This window comes from Filicampus tigris, chromosome 1, assembly GCF_054856515.1.
Source record: "Filicampus tigris isolate MCC_2025a chromosome 1, RoL_Ftig_1.0, whole genome shotgun sequence".
NCBI classification, from domain to species: Eukaryota; Metazoa; Chordata; class Actinopteri; order Syngnathiformes; family Syngnathidae; genus Filicampus; species Filicampus tigris.
Window position 1 is genome coordinate 29337270 of NC_141217.1, and position 25081 is coordinate 29362350.

The window sequence follows — 25081 nt, forward strand, 5'->3', positions numbered from 1 at the left end:
AGTAATAAGTTACGATACAGCCCGGTGTTATATTTAGAAATGTTCTTAGCTGTTTGTTGTTGACCTTGGCTAAGATTTGTGCTTCAAGGTACTATGGCCCTCTTGCCGTGTACAGTCACTGATCATCAGGGTAAACACTGTAAAGCGTTTGACTGCAAATACAGAAGTGCATGACTCAGCATATTCAGCCGTGGCACTAATCTTTTATTGCACACTGCTTTGGTTTTAACGGATAACCCACCAAGTCGCTGCTGTGTGTACGCTCTCATTGACTCCATCCGTGCACCGGTGACCCCGCGCCGATAAGATAAACGCTTGTGCACTTCACCTCTGAACACTCCACCTAAGGAGGTGTGTTACCAATATAAAGGTGGGTAGACAGACTTCAGAGAAAAATACTGAGGGGCCTGCATACGCGTGCACGTGTACAGCGAGAGTCTTGTGAAACAATGGCAGCTGGCTTTCTACAGTCCTCGCTGGGTGAAGTGTGGATGTCTCGGATAATGCAGTAAGTGGGAGCCCAACAAAATCAATTGCTGAAAGGCAGCATTACTATTTGTGATCTTTCATCTTATGTTTTGTTATGCGTCTTCAACTTTTTTTTTAGACTGAACTTGAGAAGCAACAATGACAACTCATGAATTGTTTGATTAAGAGCTATTTTGATAGGTGATTAATCGAGACTTTGTTTAACTTTCAGGCTGCAGCTAATGATTATTTTGCTAATTGATTAATCAGTTGTTTTTTGGGGTTTCACAGTGTCGCTAAAGGAGTGATCAAAATAGTTGTTGAATAATTTGATAATTGATTAGTTGTTGATTTAATAGATTCATTGTTGCACCTCTGTTTAACTTGTCCAAGTCCTCGCATTTTCACTTTTTCGACATAAGATATTCTGCGATCGTGCAGTCCTGATTAGCAGAGCAGACTGATTATCTTTCCGTTGAAACAAATAAAAACATTTATTACTTTGGAAAACAATGACTGACATTTTTGCTTATTTTCTGACACCTTGCAGACCAAAAGAGTAGATGAATCATAATCAATATTTGTTTGTGCATTTTTTGCACTGTCAATTTGAAATGTCTTGGGGGGGGAAAAAGGATTGGGACATGTTTTTTGCCTTAATCTGATTGATTAATGACTTGAAAAAAATAATCATCAGTTTCATCTATTATTGCAATACTCATTTGTTGCACCCTCAGTCTGGACTTCTTCCTGCGAGTCACATTTTTTTGAGCAACCTCGTGACACCTATTTGTGATAACACACTGTGGTTGAAGGCGTCGTAGCCTTACTCAGCATGCCGCAAGCACGTTACTCAGTAGCACAAACAGCTGAACTGTTGTCATGGATTCGGGCCAGTTTGTGTACTTTGGCTCCTGTTGGCGTTAGAGTGGATTGGCCAAAGCTTTTCATGCTGCTAATAACTAAACATTAACCCTCAATAAGCAGTAGCTCTGCAGCATACTGGGTCTTGTTTACTGTTAACATGGCGACCAGTAACACAATGATGAGCTGGTTGTCTTGGGATTTTGGACAATGCCCAATCACAACATTAATGTAGCTATTAATGCCTGTGTGTATTTTCTCTGAAGTACTTGTCTCATATCCCAAAAAGATGCTTCATGGGCTCACTGACGACTCTAAACGACTTTTTGTGTCTCGATGTGCCCCAGGTTGTACCATGGTGGGATACGTTTAAAATGTACACAATCCTATGCAAGGTCAAACACACTCAATTCAGGGACACTGGTTGATCCTGGATTAAGAGTGTCGGAAGTATTCCTGAACTGAACGATGGTGACAATCTCTGTTGTGTGTTAGCAGCGGAGGTGGCGATGGCTCACTGGATCGCCTCCTCCCCTCGGTAAGCACGGGCCTTTCACCCCGGAAAAGGACCACCAGTCAGTGCAAGTCTGAGCCGCCTCTCCTCCGCACCTCCAAGCGCACCATCTACACCGCTGGGCGCCCGCCCTGGTACAACGAGCATGGCACCCAATCCAAAGAGGCCTTTGTCATTGGTAGGACTATTCATTGTTAAGAAACAAAACTGATTGTTTGCTGTATACATATTTGAATTTATGAAGTAATAGCTCTGATAGAATAGAGCCGCACTTATCAACGGGTTTACCTGGGCTTGAGCCCAGGGGCCTACGGAAGTCTGGGGGCCCAGAAAAAAAAAAAAACAGTTCTGTCAATCACTTTACATTCTTACCATGAATTGACCAAGCCTCAGGTAATTCTGTGCAACGCCGTGGCAGTAGAGAGGGTCACTTGCTGCTGCAGTACACAAAGCCTGCTCTAGGGGGCCTATCGAAAGTCAACTGTGTCGCTGCTGTCTTCTTTTGGAGTCCTGTAAAATGCTCGCCCCTTCTTTTGCTCCCTGTCTACCGTTGTCAAAGTGTAGCCTTTCCGTTAAAATAGTGGCAAGTTTTCTACCCTGCCAAAATGGCCTTGTTTGTATTTGGCGCAGGACATTGTGTTGTTTGTGTCTGCAGTTGTTTGTTATATCAGTGCAATTGCAATACTATTAAAATATATATTTTTTTATTCATAGCAGCGATTGGGAAATACACTATTGCTTTATAGATTTACTGTGTGAATCTTTTGATTTGTTGGATTTTCTATTTGTTAAATGTATTAAATGCATGAATATGCATGCTGATCTGTTTGTCAATGTTTAAAAATGAGTTGAGTGTCTCAGAAAAGACCTTAATGTCTGCACTGAGCAGTGAACAATTGCAGTTTTCGAAGGCAGCAAATGTTGCATTCACGTCAAAGTTTTCGCCAGGGTTTCTTTAGTCTATCAGTATGTACCGGTAATAATTATGATCAAGGATTGTTATACTGTATTGGTGAGTACTACTTGACTTCAAAAAAAAAAAAAGTGGTTTTGGTGCATCCTACTTTGTCATTATGCCCAATTCTTATTTTTTGTTGAATCAGATTTTTCTTGTACTTGTTCACACTACAAAAACAAATGTGACTTCTAATGTGCTACAACACCACTATACAGACACAATGTGCATAATATGTATGGTCGTGACAACGAAATATATATATTTTTTCTTACAGCTAGACCAATGTCCACTGAAAGAGCTGGAACACAGGAACAAAATGGTGTTTTTCAAATGTTGTCAATATTTTAAGAATTAAGGAAGTAATGTCGATTTAAAAGTCTTCAAAAAGTGGGCAATAATGTCGGTAACTTTCTCCATTGTTACAATGGAATGGCCTGTGACTGAGTATCTGTGCGAAGCGGTGTGTAGCTGTTTAGGGACAAGTAAGAGCAAAGAGAAGCATTTTGCGTCGAGATAAGCATAGCTACTGACTACGTGTGGCATAAAAGCAATTTTTGCAGTGCGACTCCTGCCTACCTGTTGTTTGGCTACCCGAGATTCCCACACTATTCCTGGCAACGGACAGCTAGCTTGTCCTTGTGGATGGCTCCTCTGTGTCTCTCCCCATTCAAGGTTAGGTGACAGATTTTACCGTAGTGTACAATTTTCCTCCGTGTACAAAGTTGATAACACTTCGTCTGCATGTCCCAAATACCTCAAAATTATGTGGTGTGGTCGATATAACTAAACAAAAAAAATCAGTATGGTAGTACTAGTAACGGTAAAAACGCCTGTTTCCACCACTAGTCAGAAGTCACATATATGGCTGCAGTTGGTTCTCTGGAGCACAACTCATGCCTACCCGGCGGGGCCCCAGCAACAACAAAAACTCATTAGCATCAATGGCTGACCATGTCTGCGACCTGAAAATGGGAGTGTGTGCTTTCATAGCTGAGCATGACTGTTAGTGGAGCTAATCCCAGCATGTGCTATTGATAACAATGCACTGTCAAGACTATCCATATCCAATACATGTCTTTATATCTTTGCACCCATGGTATATCTGCAAGCTTGCCTCAAAACTGCAGGATGTACATTTCTCCCTAAAAAAAAATTAATAATGAATTTGATGTACTTTTATATTTCAGCAGTCTCCAAGTGCTACTGAGTAAAATATGTGGCATTGATGAGCCATCAGAGGAAAATGTGGATCGCATTCTAAATGTCCTCTTCACATTTTGTTTTATACCAACAAATGCAGATTCTAATGTTTTTTCTGTTATGCAGGGCTCTTTAGCCATTACAATTCGTCAGAAAATCTTCGTCACAAAAATGGCTTTTAAAAAACAAAGAAAAAAAGTGAGGATGGACCACTTTATTATGGACACTCACTATTTACTTCAATGCCTCCATTGCACTGTTTTCTGCCTTTAAACTTTCTGTTTGAAATTCTCTCCCCATTTCGACAAGATACTAGATATATTTGCCATGGGCAATATTTAAAAGGGATCAGTGTGTGCCCCACTGCACTGCCAAATTTTGGTTGAGCTACCGCAATCATTTTAACAAAATATATATATATATATATATATATATATATATATATATATATATATATATATTGCCCGATTTGTCCACCCCTCCCCCCACCCCGCCACCCCCCCCCAATCCGTAACCTAGCCACACATTTCATATTAGAGATATGGGGAAATTCAAATTCAACAAAGCTTGGTTTCGGAAACAATCCTTTCGCCTTTGACTCAAACGGGTGGATAGCTATGTGTTTGAGGCTTTTTGCTTCGTATGCAAAGAAAAGAAGACAGATGGGTACAATGGGCATGAAGATTCTAGATTATCATGCCAAATCAGCTAAGCACATAACCTCAATGAGAGATAAACAACAAACTTTTCAGTCTGCCTGTTGTGTTTGCATTGTGGTGGTGTCGCATGAGTAGCCTACTCAATGTGCTGCATTCTTTCATCTTCCACATTTTCACATAAGGAGAAATAAATAACCATAAATTTACAGTTTTTCTTTTTTTTGCTGATATTGCTGTGAAATAGGTATTGATTTTTTTGAAGCGGTCTTTAAAGAGGAAATCAACTGCAAATTTTTTTTCAAGAATATGTTCTATGCAGGCCCACTAATTGAAACACAATGTTCTGATTAATACTACGTTTGTGGAATATGAGTTAAGCAGCAAAATCAACCTGTTTTTAGGCATCTCTGGGGGGCGGCCATTTTGTCACTTGCTGTCGACTGAAAATGCTCAGGGCTCAGATAACGACCAATCATGGCTCAGCTTCAGAAAACAGGTGAGCTGGGATTGGTTGTTACCTGAGCCCGGAGCAACTGTAATGTCATTTTTAGTCGACAGAAGTGACAACATGGCCGCCCCAGAGATGGCTAAAAACGGGTGGATTAACTCGTATTCCACAAATTCAATATTTATCAGAATGCCTTGTTTCAACTGACGGGCCTGCATAAAACATATTCTTGAAAAAAATATGTTTAGGTTGATTTCCACTTTAATAGGTCTTAGAAATTATTGAAGTTAACTTGAAAACCTGTAGCAACACTGTATTACATCAACATTGTTTCACAGGCCTGTGTGGTGGCAGTGCTTCAGGAAAGACAACAGTTGCTCGAAAAATCATTGAAGCTCTCGACGTTCCTTGGGTTGTCCTGCTTTCCATGGACTCCTTTTACAAGGTATGCAACAGCTCGCAGATACACGGGAATATTTAACATGGCTGTTTGGGTGGCTCCCAGCATAACATGTTAACATGAACTAACCTGTTTTTCCTCTCCCACCCCCTTCATCTCTGTCTGGTCAGACAGGTTAGTCCCCCCCTCCCAGGCCTGCAGCAACACAGTCATTTAGTGAGAAGAGTAGAGTCAAAAGATGAAAACAGTTTGCGTTTGGATCCCAGAGTGATGAGATCTGAAGGGAAGAATTTAATATTAGATCCTGCAAGCGTCTGAGGGCAAAGTGTGGTGAGGAGGTTCATCGTTCCTGCTCCTCCTTGTACCCACCCACTGTGGTTATGTAATCCTGTAACTGTGATCAGTGGCGCTGGAGCTTGGCACAAGTGCCAACTTTCACACTGCACCGTCTAGAGGGCAACATTGAAAAATCTTTCTGAAATGTCTAAGTTTAAATTCACATGTTTATTAGAGTTGGGTCACATGGAGAGTGTAAAGTTATATACTCAACTCATTTACTTTTTCTTGAGGAGGCCTCTCAACATTCAAATAGTTGCCAGCTCTGGCGTTTTAGTGTCTGACCACCTGGTGCAGAGGTCACCATGGCGCATGATGGTCTCCTAAATTTAGTTCTACTGTACTCACTTATTCTGCTCTTCAACAGGAACCTGTGTACAAGAGTTCCTTAAATGTTACCTCACAATCAGAGGCACGACAATCGAATTGGGATCAAGAACTAGAACTTTCCATAGAGACCCATGAACTGTTTGTCATACCCCACTAGCATGCAAAGGCATTTGAATATCAAAGCTCCATGTTGGCCAATATTTCAGGAGAGAGAGAGAGAGAGATCATTTGAATATCATGTAAAAGACCTTTTCATGGAACAAATGATATGGGTCATTTTCACATAATTCTATTGATAAGAGTAAACACACTTTTAATTTAGCTTCCCCCCCGCCCCCATTTCATCGTCGTCTTACGTGTAAATATCTCCCATGCTGTAACAGCCATGCTTGAAGTCCTATTTTCAAAAAGTCAGTGATTTAACATATTAGGCCCGGGGTCTTCAATCCTGTTTCTTCGAGGGTCTGTTCCTTGGATGTCTTCCATCTTACCCTGCTGCGACACACCTGATTCAAATGATCAGGATCATTATCCAACTTCTGCAGACCTTACTGATTATCTGATCACTTGAATCAGGTGTGTTACATCAGGTAGAGATGGAAAACAGGCAGGACAGCGGCCCTCGAGGACCAGGATTAAAGACCCTTGATTTAAGACATAACAGTAAAGATGATCAATATAAAAATAAATTCATTTCATGGCAGTCCATTGCAAATGTAATTTGAACAACAACATTTATTAAACTAGTGGAAAAACTCATTCATCTCATCTCAAATTTTGCCGCAGCTTTTTTGATGGAACCCATTGACAGAGCAAATGGTGGTGGCCCACTGCAATACACTTCTTGCATTCTGGTAAAGACAAAAGTGCCTAACTGTTAAGGTAAACAGCTTCATAGCAACCATGTGAGTTGCACTCTGCAGATAGGATCTGCCAAACTACTCAATAAAACATTGAGTAAACACACACTCTTGTTTTTATTAAATTCATAATAATGGTAAAGAAATGCAATTGTTCTGACACTTAAGCAAATTCCTGCATACCTCAGAAATAGCTCAGTGGCTGTGTCCAAATGCACAGGCTGGATCCTCCGAAGGTAGCCTTTTTGACTACATGATGTCACTTCCGGCCTGCCATGACCGCACGTGGTGTCCAAATTCACATTAAGCCTAGAGGCTGTGTGCCTCTGTGTAAATTTAAAATGGCTGCTACATCCTGGTGCTTCAGCTCACAGAGCCCTCTTGTGAGGCTCCCTCCAGTGGCATTAACTAAAGATTTCAAAGTATTAACTGTGAAATTTCATTTGGGACACAACACTAAGACATTTGGCATTGTTTTATTTATTCATTCCAGTACCTTTTGAATGATAACACCTGTAATTAATTCAAATACTCATGTCAGTAAAATTAATTAATTTTCAAAATGGAAAAAAGTGGGGTATGTCTATACCATTATTGATCAAATTGAATGAAAACGACCCACACACATCAAACAACATAAAAATTGATTTTAGGCCTATCTGGCAGTCACACTTCAATCTTCTTAATCCAACTAAAATGAAAAGCAACAAAACTATATGCTAAATAAGCATACATAAAAATCTATTACCACATTTCCCAATGGGATTTTCGGAGGAATATCTTGTCACATTAACATTGTTTTTATATGACTACACAAACCCTGGTGAATATGTTCATGTTGGAGGAATCAGCATGGTTTTGTTCTCAAATTCATTTTGTCATTGCGCTTGATCAGTGATTGCAGGCATGCCAGATTGTGTATGGAGCCATATTATTGATGAAACGTGGTTCTGATGGTGTCCCTCAGGTCCTCTCCTCAGAACAACAGGCACGGGCTGCCAGTAACGACTACAACTTTGACCACCCTGATGCCTTCGACTTTGATCTACTGACGCACACGCTGCGAAAGCTTAAGCAGGGCAAGAGTGTGAAAATCCCCGTGTATGACTTCACAACTCATGGGAGACAGAAGGAGTGGGTAAGGATGAACGTGCCAAATAATCAATTCGCTGTATTGCAGTCTTGCCTTTTTTATTTATTATAATATTTGCCTGATTTATATATATATTTTTAAGGATAATTTTGTACAGGTTTTAACTGGCCTTATCATTTTTAGTGCATTATTACTATTTTTCAAAATTTCCACAACATTGTCATATTTATCTACCACAGAAAACAGTGTATGGAGCAAGTGTAATAATCTTTGAGGGAATCATGTCCTTCGTGGATAAAGCGCTCTTGCAGGTAGGGCCAATGTCGTTGTCGATTTTGCCCTCTTACTGTATTCACCTGTGCCATCAAATATCATGTGTGCCAAAATACATCGAGCCGGTGATTCGAAGAGAAACTTGATGCTGAACAGTTTTCATTTTCCTTTGAAGTTGCTGGACATGAAGATTTTTGTCGACACGGACTCAGACATCCGTCTCGTGCGGCGGCTGAGGAGGGACATAACCGAGCGAGGCCGGGACATCGAAGGAGTCATCAAACAGTACCATAAATTTGTCAAGCCAGCCTTTGAGCAGTACATCGAACCGACCATGCGCCTGGCTGATATTGTGGTGCCTCGTGGTACGTTCGCCGTCCACGCACATGCAATTGCATAAATTAGTCTGAACGGGAAAGGGAGGGGTGATGCTCTTGCGACAAAAGTTGTCTTTCAGATAGTGACTTTTCTGTGATCATTCCATCAGGTGGAGGGAACATGGTGGCCATTGATCTGATAGTGCAGCACGTCCACAGTCAGCTGGAGGAGGTGAGAAATTTGACACATTCGACCTAAAGCATGGACACACAGGAAACATGTCATGCCGGTTATTATCAGTATGTGAGTTGAGACTTGGGGCCCCCCCCCCTCCTTGCTAGTGTTATTTACTCTGTCTCAGGTTCAGGATTTGGGTTAGCTTTAAGTCTTGACGGACCATACTTTTTTATGGCCTGGAATAAAAAATAACCATTCCCCAACAGTCCCCACAAAGTTAGAAGTAAAACAAAATGTACAATATGTATTAGTATTATGAAGATGCACTATTTGAAGTGAACATAGGGGGTCTTTCCCAACCATGAGAGATTAATTAATACAGTAGAAGGCCTTTCTCTTTATTCCTGCCCATATATTTGAGAGTGCTTGCCTCGCCCTACCACTCCCTCTAGTGGTTAGATGTATTGCACTGAACGAGAGATCATTTGTGAATTAACAGTATTTTTCTTATTTTTAACGTTTTAACAGAGATATTCATAAAGGCCCTATACGTATTGTTTCCATGTAATAAAAAATCTTAGCCCATTATTTAGAATCATAATGTCCATATGTCATATATTAGTCATATATTTTGTGCGTTGTTTACAAATGTCTCAATTGGTGTGATCCTGACAATTAGGTATTCTTCACACAGTTTTATCGACTGTAATTCACTCATTCAAAACTTAAACAGTCAGTCTTTATTTTATAGCTTCCAATTCAGTTTCTTAATGGTACGGTTATGGCTACCCATTGCCATCTCTCCCTTCTGCAACACACCTGATTCAAATGATCATATAATCAGCAAGTTCTTTAGAAGCTGGATAACGATCATAATCATTTGAATCAGGTGGGTAGCAGCAGGGTGACATACAGTGGGTATTATTCAGACCCCTTGAAATATTTAGTTTTTGTGTTATTTACAACCATTCATTTCATTTTTCATAAATATGCAAAAATGTCTACATTTCAGTTTTTTTTTTTTATTTTGTCAAGGTGGGGTGTTAAGTGTACATTAATGAGAAATCAAGTGAACTTTTTTGATTTTGACAAATGGCTGCAATGACACAGAGGGTGAAAAAATTCAAGGGGTCTGAATACTTTCTGTGCCCACTGTGTAAAACATGCAGGATGCCGGCCCTCGAGGACCAGAATTGCCCACCCCTGGTATATACAGTATAGGATATGATACATTGACCAGCCACAACATAATGACCACCGGCACAAGAAAACGCTACCTAATATAAGAATTCTATCAACTGTCTTCAGAAATATAATAATGTTCCATTTTGAGAAATTTTACTTCACAAAATGTCTATAATTGTGGTTATAGTTTGCATTGTGTTGAAAGATGGTACTCATGTTTTTATTCGTTCATGTAACTATGTAATCTAAAACCACAATAATGCATATATTGTTGAATTATTAACTCAGGCAGTCAATCACTATCAATCAATCACCAAAAAGTAGCATTATTACCTTTATAAAAGAAGAATATAGTATGTGGTACAGCTCTCGTTAGCTCCCTTCTATGCTGTGGCTTGCGAAAGTATTCGCCCCCCTTGAACTCTTTGACCTTTTACCACATTTCAGATGATATATTATTGGATTTTTTGGGGGAAGAATCAACACTAAGCGAGACACAATCGTGAAGTGGAATTCATGATATTTTCAACTTTTTTTGGGGGGGGGGGGGTTCCTTGTTCAATTAAAAAAAAAATGTGGGGCCTGTGATATTCAGCCACTTTACTATCAGTGCTGCCAACTCACTGCAGAGGTTCCCTGAGGCTTTCTGACTTATCCAATGTTGAGTTAAGTGACGATGATGAGTCCACCTGTGTAATCAATCTCAGTATGAGTGCACCTGCTCTGTGATAATCCCATAGGTCTGTTTAAAGCTCAAATAGCATCATGAAGGGCAAGGAACACGCCAGGCAGATCTGAGATGTTGTTGTGGAGAAGTTTAAAGCAAGATTCGGATATAATTTTTTTTTAACAAGCTTTAAACATCTCGCGGAGCACTGTTCGATCAATCATATTGAAATGGAGAGAGTATCAGACCACTGCAAGCCTATGGCTGTCCCTCTAAACTTTCTGACCAAACAAGGAGAGTGCTGATCAAGAGATGCAGCCAAGAGGCCTATGATCAGTCTGGATGAACTGCAGAGAACCACAGCTGAGGTGGGGTAATCTGTCCATAGGACAATTATTAGTCGCACACGGCACAAATCTGGCCTTTATGGAAGGGTGGCAAGAAGAAAGCCATTTCTCAAAGAAACCCATAAAAAGGCCCATTTGAAGTTTCCCATAAGTCACCTGGGAGACAACAACAAACATGTGGGAGAAAGTGCACTTGTCAGATGAGACCAAAATGAAACATTTTGGGCAAAATGCCAAATGTTATGTTTGGTGTAAATCACCCTGAACACACCATCCCCACTGTCAAAGATGGTGGTGGCAGCATCATGGTGTAGAGCTGCTTTTCTCCAGCAGGGACAGGGAAGATGAATAAAATTGATGGGAAGATGGATGGAGCCATTTTGTAAGAAAACCTGTTGGAGCCTGCAAAAGACCTGAGACTGGGTTGGGGTTTCTCTTCCAACAAGCTCATGATCCAAAACAAAAAGCAATATCTACAATGGAATGGCTGGGAACTAAACTTATCCTGGTGTTAGAATGGCCAAGTTAAAGCCCAGACCTGAATCCAATTGAGAATCTGTGGAAAGATCTGAAAACCGCTGTTCACAAACACTCTCCATTTAACCTTATTGAGCTGGAGCTGTTTTGAAAGGTGGAATGGGCAAAAAAATATGTTTCTAGATGTGCAAAACTGATAGACATACCCCAAAAGACAGCTGTAATCCTAGCGAAGGGTGAATCTACAAAGTATTAACTCAGAGGTGGTGACTAATTTCGCACGCCTCACTTTTCAGTTTTTTATTTCTAACAAAAAAGAACGTTTAAAATGTTGTATGAATTTCGTTCCACTTCACCATTGTGTCCTCTTTGGTACTGATTTTTCACAACAAATTCCAAATGTATATCTTTGTTTGGAGCCTGTAATGTGGAAAAAGTCAAAAAGTTCAAGGGGGCTGAATACTTTCACAAGCCACTGTACTGTACTGTTTATTGAGGTCATGATGTTGTGGCTGCTTGTTGTACATTGGCAGTTCCCAAAACAGATGTGCAGTGAAATCTTTCCTGATTGGTTTAGTCAAGGCACATTACACTTTTATTGTCCCCTTCTCCCCACATGTGCACACGCACGCTCATGATGAATTGCTCTCCCACTCTTTTCTACCACACTGTCATCCCGTCACCTTCCACGGCTCACAGCGCGAGCTCAGCGTCAGGTAGAGTGGCCTTTAATCCTATCTATCATCCATCCTCTCCTCAACATTCGCCCTCTTCCCCGACTGCTCCTGCATTTTCTTACTGCAAGACGGGGAGGAAAGAGAGGGAAGCAGCCAACCTCTGCCTTCACCCTTCTGCTGGCTGCCATGTGACATCACCAGCCATCACAATTTTAGACCAGACCTATTCAAATTAATTAATTGGACAAAACGGTGCCCGAGTTGTGTTAAAGTTCCCATGGCATTTTTTTTTCATAATCGTTGATGTCCTTTTATTCTGTTTGCAAGACAATTTGTTAGAAGTTCTCAGGATGCCCTTTTTCAAGCTCTTCTAGTTGGTCAGAAACATCTGGCATCTTGAACATGCAGAATGATGTGATATGTAAATAAGCTTTGCTCCGATTGTATCACTATTGCCCTTAATTTGTATATGGAAAACAACCTTCCTCTGATTGGTAGTTGGCTATCTCGACGTCTTCATTGGCCATGTTGGGATTTCACCAAGCACTATCGTGACTCAAACCCGCAATTGTGCAACATGGACGCCCCGATAGGCGAGCCTTTATGCGCTTTTGAGGATGCACATACAGTATATTATTTATCATAATTAATAAACTATAGCGTCACCGTTTGGTGTAGGGTGCACCGTCGGCACGTCGGAGCCGTTTTCGGGGTGTCGGGATATTTCCAGCCGATTCAACATTTTGAATCGAGTCAGGCTGTCGTGACAATTGGTCACTCTGATTGGCTGCTAGCTAGCCAGTGCATCAGTGCACAAGATGAGAAGCAGAAGTGACAAATGCAAACAAACAGCGAAGAAGAAATGTCGGAAGAAGGCACACATAGGTATCGCACATTTTGTACTTTATTTACATCTCGTTCCTCACATATTGACGAGATGGAGGGGAGACATCATCCCTGCAAGTCAAAGAGGGGCATCAATAACAGATAACATGTAATATTGGTGCTGCTTCGTAAATATTTACAAAATCATTGTGTATGGTGGTATGAATGTTAATGCTTAATAATGCAGGCTACTGTGGTGACCCAAACATTTTATTTTATAAAGTACTCATTTCCTGTAATGTTATCTAAAAGCAAAGTTTTTGACAAACTTTGTCGGTTAGTTGCTTCAAACATTATTTGTTTATGTCAAGTTTGAGTGAAAAGGAGCTAAATGTTTTGCCGCCGAGCTTCCGGCTTGAAATGAGGAACTGACTACTGTCGCCGATGGCATGAATGGTTTTACCTCTCGCTCATATGTAGAAAGTACCTAGAATTTTGTATGAAAAGTGCTATATAAATGTATTTGATTTGATTAGAAGGTGGAGTCGTTCGTGGCTGTATTGTTACAGTGTGTACGGCGTCACTTTTCCGGCATGCTAACGTACAGTGGGTCATAACGTTGGTGTGTGAAGGCCCTTAGCTTTGCATTAAGATGCAGGTGCACAGCCATTCGTTTGATTGAGCATGGAGCAACCACAAAGTGGGCATTTATTGGCATAATAATTCATCAATCTGTCACAACAGTGCCAAAATCTGATACGCTCGTGTCGCAAGCCTTTAGTCTTTTAACGGATATTGTGTACAATCAACAAATCGTAGATGCTAAACTTAAACCATGTCACAGACCAAATTTGACCTATGCCATGTATGAAACAGTGGCAAAAAATGATTTTGATGGCATGGGACCTTTTAAGAAATGAAATAATTGTAGCGCAGACATGCTGAAGTAGGCGGTGAGGTGAATGTGGAGCAGCCAGCAATTCATGTAAGGATGTTGGTTTTCCCTCTTTTCGACAAATGACAACTCTCAAACACTCTTGCTGCCTTCTGTGTCTAAAAATTTGTCCGAGCGCAATGTTTGACCCCTTCTCTCAGTGGCGACAGAAGTGAGAATTACTATATTTATTTCAAATTTTAAAAAAAGAAAGTGACAGATCTTGTGACGACAGTTTCACACATCATCGGCCACTGAGAGTTTCCAGTGCCCTTGCTGCTAAGTGCTGGGTTTTTCTTTCCATTCAAAGTCAGGCCACAGAGTCTGACAGACGCACACAAAGGAAGTGAAATGTAATATCGACTTGCATCACTCTAGACTTTGATGAAATGAGTGCCGCGCTAGCTCATTTACCACCCACGCCTATGCACACAGTAATTGCACAACTGCAAAAATCACATGAGCACACATGAAAATCTGCACAGAAAGACGGTCATGGTAAACATGTCTGTTCTTCATTGTAAGATTGGCCCTCCAACCACCTTGATGTTGTGCCCTTTCATTTCTCTTCCCCTTATCTGTTGTTCTCCATCTTTCTGTGTCCCCTCCATTGTCGTCGTTGTGTTTCATCGAAAATTCCCCATAGAGGAAACTTCGCTGGGATATGTGAGCAGATTTGCTATGATTTCTATTTTCTTTGCATCTGGCTAATGTGTAGCTCAGTGAGAGTGTTGGCTCTCTAGCTGTTTGAGCGTCATCTTAGTCACCACAACTGCATCACTACTTGTAACAGTGTGTATTTAGTTTGCAGCCAAAGGGTAGCCCCCTCGGCTAACAGCTTCAATATCCAAACCCGTGTAGTTAATGTGTGTGGAATCTTGGAAAATTCACAATTCACTGAGACCATAAGATGCAAAACCAAAAGCATCCGCTGTATAAAATATAAAGTTATCATGGTCTCTTTTCTGTTGTAATTTTTTTTTACCAAATGAGGCTAACAAGGACACTGTGCGCTTCGCTATTTTGTCTTTCTGCTTTTGCAAACCAATCCTAAAGCTGTTTGTACTCTTTGGAAATGTTGTGTGCCTCTTTGCATTCACAGTACTTACACGTTTGTGTGTGTGTTTTTGATTGAATGTGTGCATTTATGAACTTGCACACTGGATGGTGCTGATGCCCACTATTCTTTTTTTTCTTTTCTTTTTTTTTTCTATTCTCTCAACCCGCGCCATCGTTTCTTGCCGTGGTGACAGGGCAGCCCTGGCCTCCGCTCACCAGGCTCAACCGCTTCCGCAGACTCTCAGCGTTCTGGAGAGTACACCCCAGGTCAAAGGCATGCACACCATCATCAGGTACAATCAAAGACACAGCTTTCCACTGCAATAAAAACGCCAGCATGCACATAGCATGTACATGTTTCTTTTCCATGTCACCTCCATTCAGGAACAAAGAAACCAGCCGGGATGAGTTCATCTTTTACTCCAAGCGGTTGATGCGTCTGTTGATTGAGCGAGCGCTCTCCTTCCTGCCATCACAGGTGCTTAAGCACAAGATACACAGTTAATTCAGTTCATTTGGAATCAATACATACTTCACTCTGAGAAGCCAGAGCAAGAAAGTGTGAGGAAGGAAAATTGCACTATAAGATTGTACCTTTAAAAAACATAGAATTGTAACATAATTAAATAAAATCACATCAGGCCCCCCAATAGTCTCTGACCAGCCCTCACAGTGACATGAAGTGACATCAAAGTAAAACATGCTGTGCTTTTATTTTGAAAGTTGTGCTTTTATTTTAGTATGTGCACTCATGTGGGGGCTAGCTAGTACAAGAGGAATCGTAAGCAAGAGCTACTATGACTTGTCTACAGTGTTGTCAACTTAGCAACATATATTTATCAACTTTTCCGACCCCTCCAGCAACTGTTTCCCAAAAGAAGAGACTGGGAAAATGACAACAGTGGGCCTAATGTAGCAAAGTTCGTATTTCCTGCACAGTAGATGAAAGCCGGCCAAGAAGATTAAGCATGATAATACTGTACAAAAAATGTTTCACATTCGGTATATGCAGTATTGGGTGGATTATAAGTCATCATTGTGTCATTATACATCATCACAATCAATATTACACTTCCCACTTTATATTTGGGAGTCCTGACTAGGAATGGCTAATAGGAGTTGGTGGTAGGTGCACAAAATTAATGTTACCATTTTTAAACTATAAAGATGTCAGATGCCAAAATACATCTAAGTATGTAGCGCCATTGGGCAATCAATACAGCCTCTAGGAAAACAATACTTCACATAAGTTATGATTTTATATGTAGGCCTACCTGTGGTTTAAATAGTGAAGCGATTAGACTCTGTGGTCAAAATGCACATGATTATGTGGTGCACAATGCTTTAGTGAATGGGGGCAATTGAAAGTGCACAGCGGGGATAAAAGTAAGTGGATCAAATTCGAAATAATGACTATTGTATAAAAAAAAAAAAAAAAAGCAATGTGTTGATTTCATCACATTTATTGATCAAATGAAACCAGTGACGGGTGGCCCGACACAGTCACATGGTAGCCACTGGGCCACCGTCAACATCGGACCCTGCATTAGCATACAAAAGCAGCAAAATTTAGGGTACGCCAGCATCTCTCACCCAACCATATGCTGATGAGACACCTTTGTCAATTTAATGTACATTACCAGGCAGCAGTAGCTCATTTGTAAGCACTTGGGCTTTGGAACTGGAGGGTCACAGTTGGAGTCTTGCTGTGGACAAATTAAAATGGAAACTAGGTGTTGGAGACTGACTGCCTGCAGTTGAGTTTCCCTTAAGCAATCATTTCATGTTAATATTTTCTCAGGTCCACGTAGTCCAGACAGCCCAAGGAGAGGACTATGAAGGCAGGACTTTCCATGGGAAGAGGGTAACGTTTTTCCAAAGCCTTTTCGGTTTATATGTTGATAACCTTTAACAGCAGCTTGCTCCCTGAATTTGCTTAATCGCCGTGTAATTCTTGTTTTGTTTCTATGTAGATCACTGGTGTGTCTATTTTGCGGGCAGGGGAAACCATGGAGCCTGCTCTACGGGCTGTTTGCAAAGACGTCCGTATCGGCAAAATCCTCATCCAGACCAATCAGGACACAGGAGAACCTGAGGTCCAGGTTTAAAACAATAGGATACTGGAGACAGCTATCAAAACTGTGTGTAGCGTTGTGGCGTCATTTCATACTTTTTTTTCTTGCACAGCTTCATTACCTGCGTCTGCCTAAAGACATAAGTGAAGATCACGTCATTCTGATGGACTGCACCGTGTCCACTGGCGCTGCAGCCATGATGGCCGTTCGGGTGCTACTGGTGCGTACTGCTTCACAAATTCAACTGGCACAAGTTGAGTTAATTGTATTCCTATAAGACCAATTCACAACAACATCAAAACATTGTGCATTCTAGGAATAGGTCCAGAACCACGTTCCTTATACATTAACTTAATACGAAGCACCCTCCAACGGAACGGAGACAGTGTGGGGCGGCCATCTACCTCAACCAGTTTGGGTTAAGATGGAGAAACAGAAGAGTGAGAGAGCAGAGAGAGATGAGTAGGATAGAGCAGGGGTGGAAAAATGAAAAACAACAACATATGGCCAAGTAATTTCTTTGATCTAGCCCACCGTGTATTTACAGTGGGTACGGAAAATGTTCATGGCCCTTGACATTTTTCACTTTCTGTGACATTGCAGCCATTTGCCAAAATTAAAAAAGTTCATTTTATTTCTCATTAATGTACACTCAGCACCCCATCTTGACAGAAAAAAAACTGAAATGTAGACATTTTTGCAAATTTATGAAAAAAGAATATACGGTCATAAGTATTCAGACCCTTTGCAGTGACAATCATATTTAACTCACATGCTGGCCATTTCTTCTGATTCTCCTTGAGATGGTTCTGCTCCTTTATTGGAGTCCACCTGTGTTTAAATAAATTATTGGACTTAATTAGGAAAGGTCTATGTAAGACCTTACAGCTCACAGTGCATGTCAGAGAAAATGAGGATCATGAGGTCGAAGGAACTGTCCAAGGTGATCAGAGACAGAATTGTGGCAAGGAAGAGATCTGACAGAACTGGAGAGGATCTGCAAGGAAGAATGGCAGGGCAGTTGTGAAAAACTTGTTGCATCATTTCCAAGAAGACACATGGCTGTACTTACTCAAAAGGGTTCTTCTACTCAATACTGAGCACACGGTCTGAATACTTATGACCATATGATATTTCAGTTTTTCTTTTTTAATAAATATGCAAATAATTCTACATTTCTGGGGTTTTTTTCTGCCAAGATGGGGTGCTGTGTGTACATTAATCCATTAAGCCCCGGAGCGCATAACCGCGTTTCTACCACTAGAGCCGGGAGCGCTGTTGCGTCTTTCTACCTTTCAAACCGGGGGAGCGGATACGTCACTGTCCTTTTTTAATCCAATTCTCCGTCTCTTAGCCAATTTAATACATCAGAATAGCCAGAATAGGCCGGTGACTGATTGGCAGGAGGAAGGGGTTGAGCGAGACAGGCTGTGTAAGAGCACGGAGTAGCTTGCTGCGTTTATGAAGTGTGACTATCGCGCATGCGCACGTCGCAATCGCGATGTTCAAACTACACATCGTGCAGGCCTAGTAACAACATACAATAAACACACGCCCCCTTTCTTTGCCGACTTGCTTCAACTGATGCACTTAGACGGCACTCACCAAAGCCAGGCCCACCTTGTGAGGAACACACACATTCAACGTCACAGGTCACCACAGTGTAGAACGTGAAGAAGGCGGTCCCAAGTGGACCAAAAAATAACCTGCACCTCAAATGCATATATTTAGCTGTTACACATGAACCTTTTAAGTGTATATATAAATAATAAAAATAAGTATTTGGTCAGGACTTTGCGGATCGATTGTTTGGTTGATCTGGGGCGTATCCCCTGGGTCAAATGAGGAATTGCTGTACACTACATTTGTATGGTATCTTTTAGACATCTTTCTTTAGAGGCCACATCTCACAGACGTTCGTTTCAGGACCACGATGTACAAGAGGACAAAATCCTTCTGGTTTCTCTGCTAATGGCCGAAATGGGAGTGCACTCGGTGGCCTACGCCTTCCCCCAGGTCAAGATCATCACCACAGCTGTGGACAAGAAGGTCAACGATCTCTTCCACATCATACCTGGCATTGGTGAGCAGATTACAGAGGATCAGGATTGTAAACTAACTAAATACAGTGTTCCCTTGTTTATAAAACAGTTTATCGTCTGCGCCCCAAAAAAACGCAGCATCGGAATTTCATCCGAATTTTTAAATTATTTTAAAGCTACTGTTTTTTGCCCGTTTTTACTGTATGCTTGCTCTATTGCCATCGCATGTGCCAATATTACTGATGCAATTTTGAGTTTATTCACTGCCGGGAGGGCAGTAAAATGCATACGCCACACGCCACCGCACCAGGCCCCGCCTCTTAACGCAGTCACTTCTATCAACTGGAATTTACTGTCACAAGAAGAATATATCCTTGTAGGTGGCGCCATTGCATAACTTTGTATTTGAGCTCAGTACAGATTTTAAACGGAAGATAAAGGCTAGGGGCTGAATCTCAGCTTGTCATGTCGAGTATGAAGGAGAGAAATGCCAACACTGAAGTACAAGTTTAGATGCCTCACACTCACGGCCGCAGTGCCACTCATTTTCTGCCCTGGAGTTTCAGGGCTCAGATTGGCCCACTTTAGTGCACGTAGGAAGGAAGATACAAAATTTCACACTTATTAGTGTATCTATATAAAATAACATACAATTCACTTCAACAATATTCATATTGCTTTTGATCAAAAATCAAATTTACAATTGAATCTGCTCACAAGATCACGATCAGTGTTTATTTGAGCTAGTATGAGAACATAAATAGTTAAAATGGACAAAAGGACAAAAACCTGTAGGCAAGTGTACATAACATGAATCAACATTTTATCCCATTAAGCCCGGGAGCGCATAACCGCGTTTCTACCACTAGAGCCGGGAGCGCTGTTGCGTCTTTCTACCTTTCAAACCGGGAGAGCGGATACGTCACTGTCCTTTTTTAATCAAATTCTCCGTGTCTTAGCCAACTTAATGCATCAGAATATAAATGTGACGTGTCGTTGGAATTTTTTTCGAGCCGTAGGTAGGCTAATGGCGGACACCGGCGATCGCCGGGAGCTCTGATTAAAGTAAGTAACGGCAGTGCTATATAGACGACGTGCACGACCAGTGGAACCAGTCGAAAGTGATATGATATGGTCGTCTTTGTAACAGAATAGAGGATGGTAATTACCACACGATTTTTTAAAAATTAAAATAGTGCTTCTCTTGCACTGACATGTTATTTATACATCTTCGATTGAAACGGTAAATAATAATAAATTCTGCCTGTGTGAAAGCCACATGTCTAAGCTATTTAGTACTTTTGGAATTATGTTTCTGTCTGCTACAGGGGCTGAGATATTAATCATTTTGTAAATGTTGAACTTCTGGGAGAACTTCAGGCTTTCAAGGGTAATTCCAAAGGCGACCTTAGGTTTTGGGGAGCTGTTGAGAAAGGCGCTTTAGACCTTAATGGGTTAAACTGAACAAGGCACATTAACAAAACACTGTTAAGACAGCAAGATTAAAGCATCTAACACTGCGCATCCTGTTCGCACTCTTACTTTGAAACCTTTTCACACTACTTCTTGTGCACTGCTGAGCCGACTGGCGTTAATTTGAAGACAACAAATCATAGGAGTAATCATAGGAGGCTTTCCCATCATGCTTTGCTGGCGTTACAAGTAACACTTGTGACCGTGTTATGCCTTTTTAATGTGTTGTCTTTGTACAGACAGGGTGAAATATAGTTACAGTGTTATTATTTATAGTCGTGTATTAAAGTAATGATACTTTTGGTATTCAGTTATTGTGACTTGGTGACACCCTTAAGTCTTTATATGGTCTCTAGTTTGCAGATTTTTCCCTGTTGTGAGTGGGTCTGGAACATTTACCCCTTCTGATATCCATTGCATGCACTTTAAAATCACAACAGCTTGTTCTCATGTGACTGTCTTTTTTTTGTTTTTGTTTTGTTTTTGTTTTTTTTGTAGGAAATTTTGGGGATAGATATTTTGGAACCGATGCACCTCCTGATTGGAGCGATGACGAGATTGATGAGCCCATTTACTGATTCAACATGAGTCATTGGCCGCGCACTTGCTCATCAGGTGGCTCACGAAGGATAACTTTGATGCCTCCGTGGGTTCCGGAGCAAAACAATTACACTGTACAGTCACCACATTAAAGCTTTTAAATTATTTTATTCTTCATGAAGTTGTAATATGAAGAAGCTGAAGATATTTTTGTACAGTATGTTAATAGTTTGGCCTGGTCCGTGGGGAACATTTGCAATCTCACCTTAAAAGCCTCATATTGTGGACGACACTGAATGTGAATTTGTACATGGCGTGTGGGTGGGGGGGTAGGGGGGGAAGTCAGAATTGCCATTTTCACACACGTGCAGTTAAATCATTACATATACTCAACACGTTGCACTTTCGGAACGACCATTCAATCGGAAAATGTGTGGGTGTATCCCCCCCGCCCCCCCGCCTTTCTCTCTGGGTTGTCGAAGAAGGTGTTGTATACAAAGCAGCTGAAAAGACACACGCAGAATATTGTATGTGACTGCAGACTGTATATCTGACCAGCAGGCATGTAAAACAATGTTTGATTGATTTTTGCTGTGGGTCAAAACACATTTCAGTCCCATTGTCTATTGTGTTTTTGGCCTTGCAGTTTGGTTAGAACTTATGCAAAACAAACACGTGCGGTAGGATCAGTTGTTTGAAGTTGCTACAAAAAATAGAGATTTATTACCAGGGGTGCACATGAAATGTTTGGCACGGTTCTCAACTGAGCACCAGAGGTTGTTGTTTGGTGCTCATTTTTCCCCCGCGTCCATCTGGGAAAGGTTTATCATTATTATTTGTAATTATGTCCTTTTAATATAAATTAATAAACTTTGTTCGGATTTTTCCCCAGTTTTTATTTCCTAAGTCCAACAACATACCAGAGCTACACAATGGCAGCTTAAGACAAAACAATTTAAAAAAATTGAATATCCCAGCTCTGACTTGCAGTATTGGACCATGTGATCAACTTTCGCATAAAGACATATTTGGACACCCGTTGAATCCACGGTGCAGCAACACTTTTCCATTAGCCCCGCTCCACACCCACACGATCTCACTTGGGGCGTGCTGGAGCCTATCCCAGATTTCACACCCTGAATTAGTTGCCAGCCAATCGCAGGGCACACAGAAACAAACACACATCCGCACTCACAATCACACCTAGGGGCAATTTAGAGAGTCCAATCAACTTACCATGCATGTTTTTGGAATGTGGAAGGAAACCGTAGTACCCGGAGAAAACCCACGCAGGCACGGGGAGAACATGAACAAACTCCACACAGGGAGGCCGGGGCCGGGATCGAACCCACGACCTCTGAACTGTGAGGCGAACATGCTGACCAGTTGACTACCGTGCCGCCTAACAATTCCTTACAAGGCTATTATTTTGAAGTTGGCCCTCAGAAACATTTGTTGTGGCTGCTGAGTTGACTTGGAATTGAGGCTGACCTCACCTATTGGCAGAGCTGGGCATTCCGCCTATGTGATGGACCGGTCCGCCTATGACGAATGCCCATTTTGTAGGCGATAAACGGGAAACTTAAAAAATAGTCAGACTAAGCATAGTCGAAAGCCCTTTTTTTTCCCCCCCCCGTCTACGTAATCGTCTATTCTCACAGCCTGTGGTATTGATGCAAAGCGGTGCTTCTTGCAGAATCCGTTGGAATTACATTGTTAGCACAAACGGTTCATGAGTTACGGTGATATGAAAAACATGTCATCTTCGTCACTTCCCACTATGACGCACGGCTTCCCGCGCCGTAATGTATGTGGCATCCACAGAAAGCTCCATTTCTCTGCTTTCAGAATCTGTTGGGACTGCATTGCTATCTTAAAACTGTTCAGGAGTTACGGTGATTTGAAAAATGTTTTTTTTTTTTTCCTTTTTTCTTCTTTGTTTTTAAGTTTGTCGAAGTTGGTAGTCGGAAACGTTAACGGAAGTCCGTTTAAAATGATAGTCAGACCAGCCTATAGGCGATTACTACTTGGTCCGGCCGGACAAAATGGTGGATAAACAGACGGCGGAAGGGTACCCCAGCTGGAGGCGGAATGTGATAAACTGACTGCAATTTTTTAGCAAAATGCCCACATCTGCCTATTGGTGCACCTAAGTGCAATGACAGACGTGACCAAGAGCACAACATTCAACATTCATACCGCTTATGTGCACCCCTGTCTATTAAAAAAAAGTCTGTGAAACAATGCCTTGTTTAGTGCCCATTTTTTTTGTATTTAAAAAAAGGGACTTTATTGCCCTCCTCCATACAGGCCACTGTAAAATTTAGTTGTCAAGGCCAAATTCAAGTGTTGCTTGTCATCTTCATGTCTTTAACTTTGCACTGTTTTAACTTAAGCTGCATGTTTTTTTTGTATCTCTTCAATAAAAGTGCAATTGTTTTGATTGTGTCGTAACAGTGTCTTTTATTGATATAATGCACGTGTGTGTATTTTTAAGTGGTCACCATCAGGGATGGTGCTACAGCGGGGCTAGAAGGTCCTCTTTCCCCATCAAGACATCTATGTAGCCCCAGTTAAGAACCTCCAGCATTTTATGTGATATTGTAAAATATATTTACGCATTTGTTTTCTCAGCCCTCCTATGTATCAGTGTTTCCACTCTTTATCACTGTTAGAGAAAACATCCTGGAGTTGTGCCTGGTCACCCTATAGAAACAGACAGTTCTACTGGTGGTTGGGGGGTGCGGCTGTGATCGGCAGGGCCGTCAGAAATACAACGGCCGTTTGAAAATTTGTGTATATTTTCCTGAAAGTCCCGATGGCCAGACCGTGGCCATGGTACACATAATTGGCATGCGTGAAATGTGTGAAGTCACATAGGACGACACAGCTGAGGGGGGTGGGAGCCTGTGGAACAGCCCCACCCACAGGAAAATGCTGTGTCAAATGGGATTGTTCATGTCTGTAAAATCTGTGTGTGAGCGCAGGTGTGCTTGTGCATGTCGTCGTGTATGTTGGGAGAGAGGGAGGGAGTGGGTTACCTTTTTGTTGTTTTTATTGCACAGCACTTTAAGTTGCATTTTTAGGTATTAAAAGTGCTATATAAATAAAATTTGATTTATGTTTGTACCTATCAGTGGCGGAGCATAGGTATCAGCACAGAGGGGGCGGAGCATTTTCGATGGGTCTTTATGAAAGTCACGTTACCACACAAACCAATCAAGACTATGTGCCCCATAAAGCAAGAGTACTGGGCCACTATGTGTTTCAGTAACAATTCCTTATTTTTTTTAAGAGGCAAAAAAGTCCTAAAATAAGACTTTTCCAAAAGTTGTAATATTTTGATATCATGAAACTTTAACAAGGGGGAAAAAGTCTTACTAGAATAAATGAATTTGAAAAATGCAACTTTAGTCTCATGTTGTGCCTTTTATTCTGGAAAAGGTACATTTATTCTGTAACAATAATAATAATAATTACAATAATAATAAAGATTGTACTCCTGTAAAAATATACTTTTTGTTCATGCGGGGATGTCAGATTTGTGTTTAAACATCACGATCATATCAAAGCTTTTATTTGTGCCAAGCGAGTGTGTTTGAAGGCAGCAGCGAATGTTGCGTTCACATCAGAGTTCGCCAGGATTTGTTCAGTGTCGCAAAACGTTCACCAAGAAAATGTTCGCGCTATTTTTTTCAAACGAGTGTTTTTTGTTTGTTTTTACATTATGTTTAAAGTCTCTAGCGTGAAACTCTCGATTGTCTTTGTGTAAACTGTTGCTTCAAGTATTGCTGCTGTAAAGAATTGTGGGTGGTTGTTTTGTAAAGGTTGGTCAGAAGTAACCTATGCTAAAGTTAGCTTAATGGTTGCATCAAAAAGGGC

The 25081-nt window shown here is 41.2% G+C and overlaps 1 protein-coding gene across 6 annotated transcripts in view; it reads left to right on the forward strand.

Annotated features, from left to right (window-relative positions):
* Window positions 1-23642, forward strand: part of uckl1b (uridine-cytidine kinase 1-like 1b) — a 28721-nt gene extending 5079 nt beyond the window's left edge. For 2 of the 6 annotated variants that reach the window (XM_086030752.1, XM_086030719.1), the window contains exons 2-15: window positions 1831-2024; window positions 5450-5556; window positions 8005-8175; window positions 8370-8441; window positions 8579-8768; window positions 8891-8952; window positions 12274-12290; window positions 15264-15362; window positions 15454-15547; window positions 16871-16933; window positions 17043-17171; window positions 17257-17364; window positions 19071-19227; window positions 21158-23642. In XM_086030752.1, coding sequence (XP_085886878.1) covers window positions 1831-2024; window positions 5450-5556; window positions 8005-8175; window positions 8370-8441; window positions 8579-8768; window positions 8891-8952; window positions 12274-12290; window positions 15264-15362; window positions 15454-15547; window positions 16871-16933; window positions 17043-17171; window positions 17257-17364; window positions 19071-19227; window positions 21158-21237 — 1543 coding nt within the window. In that variant the 3' untranslated portion in view covers window positions 21238-23642. Of the gene's footprint in view, window positions 1-1827; window positions 2025-5449; window positions 5557-8004; window positions 8176-8369; window positions 8442-8578; window positions 8769-8890; window positions 8953-12273; window positions 12291-15263; window positions 15363-15453; window positions 15548-16870; window positions 16934-17042; window positions 17172-17256; window positions 17365-19070; window positions 19228-21157 lie in introns of all 6 variants that reach the window. The other 4 variants (XM_086030744.1, XM_086030710.1, XM_086030727.1 and 1 more) reach the window with 3 other exon arrangements.
* The last annotated feature ends 1439 nt before the right edge of the window (window positions 23643-25081 follow it).